The sequence below is a fragment of the Photinus pyralis genome, unplaced genomic scaffold (assembly GCF_008802855.1).
Source record: "Photinus pyralis isolate 1611_PpyrPB1 unplaced genomic scaffold, Ppyr1.3 Ppyr1.4_LG2, whole genome shotgun sequence".
In the NCBI taxonomy this organism is placed as follows: domain Eukaryota; kingdom Metazoa; phylum Arthropoda; class Insecta; order Coleoptera; family Lampyridae; genus Photinus; species Photinus pyralis.
The window spans coordinates 32,675,275-32,685,013 of NW_022170403.1; the positions used below are offsets into that span (position 1 = coordinate 32,675,275).

The 9,739-nt window shown below is 37.7% G+C and overlaps 1 protein-coding gene and 1 long non-coding RNA gene across 2 annotated transcripts; one reads left to right on the top strand and one right to left on the bottom strand.

The window, feature by feature from the left end:
* Nucleotides 1-512: 512 nt before the first annotated feature.
* LOC116163951 (uncharacterized protein K02A2.6-like) lies at nucleotides 513-1,973 on the bottom strand. The gene has a single exon (XM_031478079.1). The coding sequence runs from the start codon at nucleotides 1,971-1,973 to the stop codon at nucleotides 513-515; it is 1,461 nt and encodes a 486-aa protein (XP_031333939.1).
* A 5,627-nt stretch (nucleotides 1,974-7,600) lies between these two features.
* LOC116165180 lies at nucleotides 7,601-8,313 on the top strand. The gene is made up of 2 exons (XR_004144094.1): nucleotides 7,601-7,826; nucleotides 7,889-8,313. It is a non-coding gene; the product is annotated as an uncharacterized LOC116165180 (long non-coding RNA).
* The last annotated feature ends 1,426 nt before the right edge of the window (nucleotides 8,314-9,739 follow it).

Below are 9,739 nucleotides of genomic sequence, written 5' to 3' on the forward strand. Positions count from 1 at the left end.
AAACTACAAAATGACATAACTTTCAGCACTGTTACTTAAGTAATAAAAGTAACCACGTTACGTTTAATGTTTTTTCCTTTCAAGCAAAATCAATTACCTCATGGCAAGGCTTTGCCCAAAGCGCATATTTCATTTGAAATTTCTACTGAGGAAAATTACGTCCATCAAATTTATTAGTTACTGCAACGTCAATTTTTTTGTCAATTTCTTGACAACGTCGTGGCACGTCCGATTATACCAGAAGTTGATACAAACTTGCTTATTTTAAATGGAACACCCTATATATTATTTCAGTTTTAGATTTTATCATTCTATATACATCAGTGGTGGTTTCTGACCACATTAAATAATAAGGCATGTAAATTAAGTACACCTTTAATTAAAGTAAATATAAACTTAGTAAACAGGTACGTTAATGTTGACGTCTAGTATTATACTAATGTGAATACATTACACGCCCCTTCTTAAACAAAATTTAAAAAAAAATAACATTTCATTGGTATACTTAAATATTACAAATTTAAACGGTCTGGTATTTTAACATGTCTGCCACTTCTGGTATAGTAGTCACTCGTCACAATCGGGTTTGTCTCACTGGAAGTAGTGCCCACCGGGTTTGTCTCACTGGAAGTAGTGCCCACTTTCACTTCAGGATCGCACTTCAGAGTTTCTTCGCTCATCCGTCTGGGATTGATCTGTTGCCTATTCCGCCGGTAATCCGCTTCACCTATGCGAACTATGTAGTCGTTAGGGCCTGATTTCTTCATTACAACGCCAGGTTTCCAATTACGTATACCTTCTTGAACATATACGTCTTCTTGTGGCTCCAACTCGCTCAGCTTTTTCTTTGAAACGTCATAGTACGCCTTTTGCCTTTCTTGTAGAAGTTTTAGCTGGTCCTTAATACCTCGAATTGGGAACTTAGGCTCGAGAAGTTTACAACTAACGGGTAAAGCTGTCCTTAATCTTCTTCCCATCAGCAGCTCACTAGGAGAAGGTAAGTTTTGTTTGGCAGTAACATTATAATTTAATATAGCGGCGAATGGATCTTCTTTTTCTAGAAGACACTTTGTTAAAAGACTTTTTACAGTCTGCACTGTTCTCTCAACCATTCCATTAGATCTGGGATATCGAGGACTAGACGTAGTTAACTTGATATCATACCTATTTGCAAATTCTATAAAGTCCCATGAATTGAACGGAGGTCCATTGTAGGAAAATACTTCTTCAGGCAATCCATTAATTGCAAAAATATTCTTCAAGCATGAGATAACAGTGTTACCTGTTTTGTTGGGCAATTTGTTAACCACAGCAAACTTGCTAAAATAGTCTACTACAACTAGGAAATCTTGGGGGCCTAGTGCTTTAAAGTCAATGGCAATTTTTTGCCAAGGTCGGTCAGGTACGTCATGTGGAGAAAGTGGTTCTCTCGCATTTGATTTGGCATACGATTGACACAACTGACAACCGAGAACCATCTTTTCGATGTCTGATGACCATCCTGGATAATAGATGGCATCCTGGTCCAATTTATTGCAAGCATTCACACCTTGATGGTATTTATGGATTAAATTTAGAAACTCATTTCTAAGACTTGCAGGTAAAATTAGCCGCTTTTGGTAAAAAAGTAGGTTTTCGTGGAGATGTGTATCATTTCGCACAGGCCAATACTGCTTCACACCGTCAGAAACTTGTATTTGATGTTTGGGCCATCCGTGCAATACATAATTTTTAATTTCAATTAATATAGGGTCGGCATGAACAGCCTCCTTTATTTTGTTTTCTGTTTCAGGTTTAACTGCTATAACAGAAAACAATTTGAACTTAGAATCCAAGTATTCGGTATTAATAATGTCGTCTGTGGGGTCACGACTAAGCGCATCTGGTACCTGAAGGCACTTTCCCGGAACGAACGAAAGTGTGAACTGATATCGAAGAAGTCTTATCGCAAGTCTCTGGATTCGCGGCGACATTTCATCTAGAGGTTTTTTTAATAGTCCAATAAGTGGACGATGGTCACTTTCGATTATAAAATTAATTTGCCCGCACAAATAGTAATTAAAACGCTCACAACCAAATACGAGTCCCAGTAACTCCTTTTCTATATGATTGTATCGTTGCTGAGTCTGAGTTAATGACACGCTTGCAAATTCTATAGGCCGATTATCTTGAGTGATAACTGCCCCTAGTCCATATGGGCTAGCATCTACTGATAATTTGATCTCCTTTTTCGGATCAAAGAAAGTCAAAGTTGTAGCTGAGGAAACTAATTGTTTGAGTCTATTAAATGTTGCTTCCTCAACCGAAGTCCATTGTCATTCTGTTTTTTCACTTAGAAGATTTGTGAGAGTATTGGTTTCGCTCGACAAATTTGGAATAAACTTAGAAAGGTAGACAATCATACCAAGGAACCTCTGTAATTCTTTTTTATTTTTGGGTGATTTCACTTCACATATAGCACGCGTTTTGTTTTGGTGAGGTGATATGCCACGTTCACTGATCGTATGACCCAAAAATGTTAATTCCTTAACACAGAATTTTGATTTTTCACGATTTAGGGTAAGACCGCTATCTTTAATTCTTTTTATGTCATACTTGATTATTATTCAGTTATAATAATCCTAAATCAAGATACATTAAATGACAAATAATGCACTCCACCATGACAACCCCAATTATGCGTAGCAACGGGCGTTATTTCTATAACGCCCAAGGGCGTTATTTCTGTAAATCCTATAAATATGGAATAATGAATCTGTACACACTTTTTATTTTCAACAACTGAATAAAACGAACTGCATTATCCTACTGTTATTTTGAAGTAAAAAAGAACAATTCTGGGACTGTCCAGAGAACACCGCACCAGCTTGGCGCAGACCCATACATTTTCTTTCTTCTTTGTAGATCAGATACTGCGGATCAGGTGCTTCTGTAAGGAAGGCGACTATCTGTTCGCAAGTAAGGATTTTTGATTTTTTTGGACGATAGCTTTCCTGAACTTGTTTTAAATACCCTTTGTAGATGCACAAATTTTTCGAAACTCTTAATCTTCTTCTTTACCATTAACTCTTTACGTATAGCATTGAAAATTTCGTCCAAAGCGAATTGGGAGAAAATGACTCTGAGTGTAAATCACCTTTCCGTTTAATGACTAATAAAATTACTTAAACATACCGACTCTTGGAAGTAACCCAATATAACGGTTTCGTTTATTGTCTCCACAGAATTACTCACCATCCATTTTGCAAAAATAGCGTACTCTTTTTCATAAGAGGATTTCGATTTTTGTGGCACTATGGCTTCATTCGCTTTTGCGGCTCGCGCAAGAACGTGTACCGGTAAATGAGACGCTTCGTCTGCCATTTTTCAGACAGTTTTTAGAATGTTTGACTTTGACAAATATAATATCTATCTCCATAGTTACGGCCTCGGTTACGACCATGGATAACTTAATTTTGATGATTCTCATTATCTTCTCTTTTAATCATCTGGCACCGCCAATTCTTGGAAAATCATCAAGTATGACATAAAACGTTGAAGGCACCACGGGCGTTATGAACACAACGCCCACGGTCAACGTATAACCCTCGGGCCGAAGGCCCTCGGGTTCTACACTGTTGACCTGGGGCGTTATTTAGTTCATAACGCCCTTGATACCTTAATAACTATAAGAACACTATTTAGATTTTCGTTATGTTCTTCTACTGTTTTTCCGAAAACGAGAATGTCATCGAAGTAGGATGACACGCCTTGAATTCCCTCCAGTATTTCAAAAATGAATCTTTGAAAAATTTCCGGTGCGCATGAAATACCATATGGAAGACGTAAGTATCGATATCTGCCAAAGCAGGTAGCTATTGTACATGACAATGAACTGTTATGCGTTAAGGGTATCTGCAAAAATGCAGACGAAGCATCAAGTATACTAAAATATTTAGCACCCCCGAGTTGCGAAAATAAAACGTCCGCGGTGGGTATTTGAAAAATTTCACGTTTAATGTATTTATTTAACGCACGAGGGTCCATGCAAATTCTAATGTCGTTTTTGTCTGGTTTTTGCACAACCACTATAGGGTGAACCCAATCGGTAGGTTCAGTTATGGGAATTATTAATTGTTCGCGAACCATTTGGTCCAGCTTTGCTTTCACTTTATCTCTAAGAGCGATAGGAATTTTTCGCGGTGCACTTACACAAGGCACTGCGCTATCACACAAGATTGTTTGTTTATTTTACCAATGCCCACAAAAACTGAGTTATACAAACTTAAAATGTCTGGTAGCTTTTTACTAACCGCATCCAGACTAAGTGTCTTATTTATACGAGCAATTGTTTTTGGTATAATGATTAATTCTCGCACTGCATTTAATCCCAAAATTGAGGATATTTTGGGATCGTCAATCACGTAGAACAACAAAATATGACTTTGGTCATTGTACATACATTTTAGATAAACTTGTCCCATCACATTAATTTTGTGACCCGAATACGATACTAAAACTGAAGATGCATTCGTTAGTTTTTTAATTGGTATATTTAAGGATTTGAAATCGAAAATATTTAGTGTATTGACTTGACTTCCCGTATCGATTTTAAACTCAATATTTACTCCCGAAACGTTCAACACTTTTACCCAGTCAATTGCACTAATGTCCGAATTTGTGATTGTCCACACGATTAGGTTAGAGTCTGCATTTTGCTCGGTAGCAAAATCTTCATCTTCGTCCAACTCGAGATCACCAAACTGTTCAATTAGTTCATGAATATTTGACTTTTTCTTACAAAAATTACGGTAGTGTCCAGTTTGCTTACAAAAACTGCACACTCTATTAAATGCGAGAAACTTACCAAATTTGTGTTGCCGCCCGCAATTAGAGCACGGATGGTTACCTTTTTGTCGACCTCCAGCACCACCTGAGTATCCCGCTACTTGGCCGAAACCTCCCGTTGAGTGGTCGCTCGATTCACGCACTTGTCTGTAATCACTTTGTGGTCCACTACTGTTTTTAAACCGTTGCTTAAGCGCACTCACTGTCACATGTTCTTTGTGAATCTCTTTTTGAGTAAGAACACTACTCTCCATCGATCGGCAAGTATTTATCGCGTCACTCAATTCTAGGTTGGGATCTTGTAGGAGTCTTTCTTGAATTCCCTAACACGATGCTGTCACGTATTAAAGTATCTTTTTCCACAAACTCACAAGAACTCGCTAATTGTCTCAGCGCGGTAATGAACTGATCAATTGACTCGCCTACAAGTTGCTCCCTTTTAAAAAACTTGAAGTGCTCGTACACAAGATTTTTTCTTGGATTACAATAATTTTCAAATTTGTTAATTATTGTGGCAAGTGGCAAGACTAAAGTCAATCTATCACCTTAAATCTCTGCTAAATGAGTCCAGCAAGCGTAAGCTAGTCAAATCTCTTATTTTACCCCATTTTGATTATTGTTGTATGGTGTATTATTTTTTTCTCACAAAACGTGACCAAGCAAGGCTGCAAAAAACTCAAAATGCGTGCATGAGATACATTTGCAATATTCCCCTTAGAGAGCACGTCACGCCGTATTATCACAGACTTAATGAGTTAAAAATCAAGGATCGTGTCAAATATCTATATATGATAATGCTTTATAAAATTTTACAATTTAGAATACCGTCATATTTATATCACCTGTTGATAAGAAGATCGGCTGCTCATTGTGTAAATTTAAGAACTAATTCTTTTACAATACCTAGACATAAAACTGCAAAATTCCAGGGTTGCTTCACATATGTTGCACCATCGTTGTTAAATTTAAGGTTAGATGCATTGCACATGAACTATCCTCAGTTTGTTAGATCTACTAAGAGCTTTTTCTTAGAGAATTGTAATTAATTTAGCAAGACGACTGTTTTTTTTTTATCATTTTGTGTCTTACAGGATGAATTGAAAAACGGCTTTAGGCCGAATTCATTACCTTTTGAGCTGTACATGTACAACATTATTATTTTATTTACAACATTATTATTTTATTGTTTTGTTTGTATGTATGCTCAATAAACATTATTATTATTATTATTATTATTATTAAGTTTTCTGCTATCTTCCTCCTCTGTGTACTCAAACGTATTGTACACATTACTTCCTTCATCACCCAACAAGTTAAGTAGAATCGCGATTTTTACATCGTCTTTTTTATCACTCTTTCCACTTGCTAATAGATAAAATTGAAATTTCTGTTTCCACAATTTCCAATTTGCAGGTAAATCACCAGTAAACGAAAATGGTTCCGGAGCACGACATTGTTCCGCCATTCTTACGTACTTCGCCAATAATTAATTTATTATTAAACATCAGATGTCCTGATTGAAGTAATAAAATCGCGTATTTTTCTTTATAATCGAATTTATTCGGCACGCATTTATCATGCACACCTAATGCTTTTGTCCATTATCACGTACCACCTTATCTTCTTACAACACTTCACAGATGTACACCTTTTACCGCTGTCACCAAGTGGTGGTTTCTGACCACATTAAATAATAAGGCATGTAAATTAAGTACACCTTTAATTAAAGTAAATATAAACTTAGTAAACAGGTACGTTAATGTTGACGTCTAGTATTATACTAATGTGAATACATTACATATACAAGTCATATACTGGGTGGTGCACGCTGCACGGTAAGTAGGAACATAGGGATTTAACATGGGAAATTAGTTTTATGCAATATCCTGCCCTCCTGTACATTTTACAGAAAAAACTGTTGAGTTTAAAGTTGTTCAGAATTAAAAGGTGGATACAAAACTGTTTTTACATGTTTTTATTAAGCAATTTTAAAAATAAATTTCAACGTTTCTGTTATTAGTAGTAATATCCATGACTTTTGTTGTTTTATGAATTGCTACTAATAACAGAAATGTTGAAATTTATTTTTAAAATTGCTTAATAAAACATGTAAAAACAGTTTTGTATCCACCTTTTAATTCTGATCAACTTTAAACTCAACAGTTTTTTCTGTAAAATGTACAGGAGGGCAGGATATTGCATAAAACTAATTTCCCATATTAAATCCCTATGTTCCTACTTACCGTGCATCACCCGGTATAATGTCCTATCCCTATAATAGATATAAGTTGTATTTAATACAACGCGATGGATCTCCATTAAAAAAAAGTTTTACCGATTTTTTTTAATTTGCCTTGTTTACTAACAACGCCTCGTACAAGATAACGAATGCAGGTGTTTAGAGTTCGGACGAGGGCGGTGGGAATAGCGAGCGACTGCCGCCCGATGTGGAACTTATAAATGGAGGTGGTTTCACCTTTAAGTACGAAAAATTGGAAATAAACGATGCTGTTTCGGTACGATGGGAAAAGCGTATGTCATTGTTGCACTAAATTATTACGAGCAGTTTTCGATTTATAAAGAAGTTTGAGGTCTTGTGACGGCCAGTTATATCTTTAGGCAGTATGAATTGTGTCGTGTATAGATTTGGCCACCGGGAGGTAATTTCTCTTTTTACCGCTTGGAGTCCCTATTTCGTTACCTTGGGGTTTACGATTAAAAGCCGGTGGTGGGACAAGGAAATGGCGATCGGAGGGCATTTTGTGGTAGCACGCCGAAAAGTAATGTTGCGCATTTAAAAAGTTGGAATTAATTGTGTTCATTGAGGCATCCGTTTGGATATTGGAATTGGATATTTGGGGAGTTTGTCTCAATGCCGCTTAGCGGGATTTAATTGATATCCACTTAATTGGTGCTTTGGTCTGGCACTCGGCTTGGCCGGATTTTATGCAACAAGGCGTTTATCGGCTTTTATTTTGATCATCCGCTTCAGGTCGAAGGTAAGAGTCATTCCTTATTCTTTTGTGGTCATTTCGTTATTTCATACGGGGTATATTTGCAGCGGATTTTGGGTGACGGATCTACATTACCACGTGAATCTAGTATTTGTTTTGTCACTTATCGGCGTGGGAACAGTCGTGGGTCTCGTGTAATCAGACTGGAGTTTTGGTATTGGATGTGAGCTGCGAAGGATATGTAAAACTGTTCGAGTTCGAGTTCCGGGGAGACCTGTTTCACTGTGATTGTCTGTACCGCATGGAGGGTTATTTGTCGTAACGTCGGAGGAATTTTATGCATGGCTGTAATGGAGGGAAGCCGTTAACTGGGTGGAATCGTCGTGTACCAAGTTCGAGCGCGACACCTGTCCGAGAACTTGATCGTTCTGGTCGGAGACAGCTCCGAGACATCGTTGCCGATTTTGCTGTTCACCGGTACCGTCCCATTGCGATCCCTTCGAGTTTACCGATAGGCGAGGACCCGCACAGCTAAGTGGATTGTTGGTTGTTTCGTGTACATGCTGGGGACACCTCTGGAAAACGTTACTTTTGATGCGAGGTTTGGAATTTCACGTAAATTATTACTAGCAGAGAATCTGATAGATTCTATTTAGCTGTTGGCTTAACCCGACTTGTTAGTAATTAGTTGAAGTCCTTCGTATCTCAAGTAAGATACTGGGAGATTGTTGGTTGTGTAATTAATATTGGAACCTGGCATAGCCGGTTAAATGTAACGATTTTGAATTCACTTAATTAACATACCTATTGAATAGCGTCACTGGCATAATCAAGTACATTTATTTGTGTGTCACATATTTTTCTTGTTGGAAATTATTTGTTTCCTTTATTAGGGTGGGGACCAGTGATAGCTGCTGGTAATTGTCATAACAATTAAGGGGTTTTATATATGTTATTTATGCATGATAGATTTTTAATATGGGTAACCTTCTGTGATTTCGCACTGTGGTAAGTTTGATATATATATTTATTTATTGAATTTTGTGTGTTGGGTGGCAGCAAATCAGGCGGCCCCAATTTGATTCTTTGTGATGCATCACCAGGTATCTTAAGTATTTATGTGTAACTGATCGGTGTAATAGTTCGTATTGCGTACATTTGCTTGGTACGTTTTGAGGTAGCAGATAAATCGGAAATCCGATATTATTCCCTGCTACTCGGGTGTTCGACGTCGAAGTCATAGGGGGGGTTGATTGTTGTCCTTTAAATTTTGGATTATTTATTTGCTTGTTGTCATTTTAAAAGGGGGGGGGGAGATTTTGGGTACTTGATTCGGCGACCGTTTAATTGGTTTGTGTGGCACGAGTTGCAGATTCTATTATTTACTCTTGTTATTACTTACAATTTTTTTCGAGATTTGTTAAATAGTTATTAAAGAGGGCTAGTCAAGTTGTATGTATTTGTGTTTTGATTGCGAGAGTGTGTGAGTACCCTGGGTACGTGAGCTGTCGCTCGATTCTTTCTTTAAATTACCATCTACGGACCGACTCCCGGTACTAGAGCAGCGGTTGGGAATCCGAGTCGGTGGCGCCCACAACTTTTTTGTATCACTTTTAGGATTTGGTTCCGGCCAACGTGGAACCCCACCCGTCTCCCTGAGCTAGAGCAAGGGTGCGCTGCCTATACTTATTTGAGTCGAGTTGACAGTGAGAGGAGGAAATTGCAGGTAGGGTGGTAGCGCCATAGGTGACTGCATTCTTATTTGGTTACTGTATTCTGCTTCGGCTATTTGCCAAGTTGGCGTTGCAGTCTTGCACCTAAAGTTATTATGCAGGCGGTTCCGCAGTTGAGAAGAAAAGATTGTCCAGTTTTGTTAAAGTGTTGTTTAATAGTTGAGTGATCATTTTTGTTGAGATCTCTTGCTTGCCCTTGCGTACGTACTACGGTTCCTTCCGCTA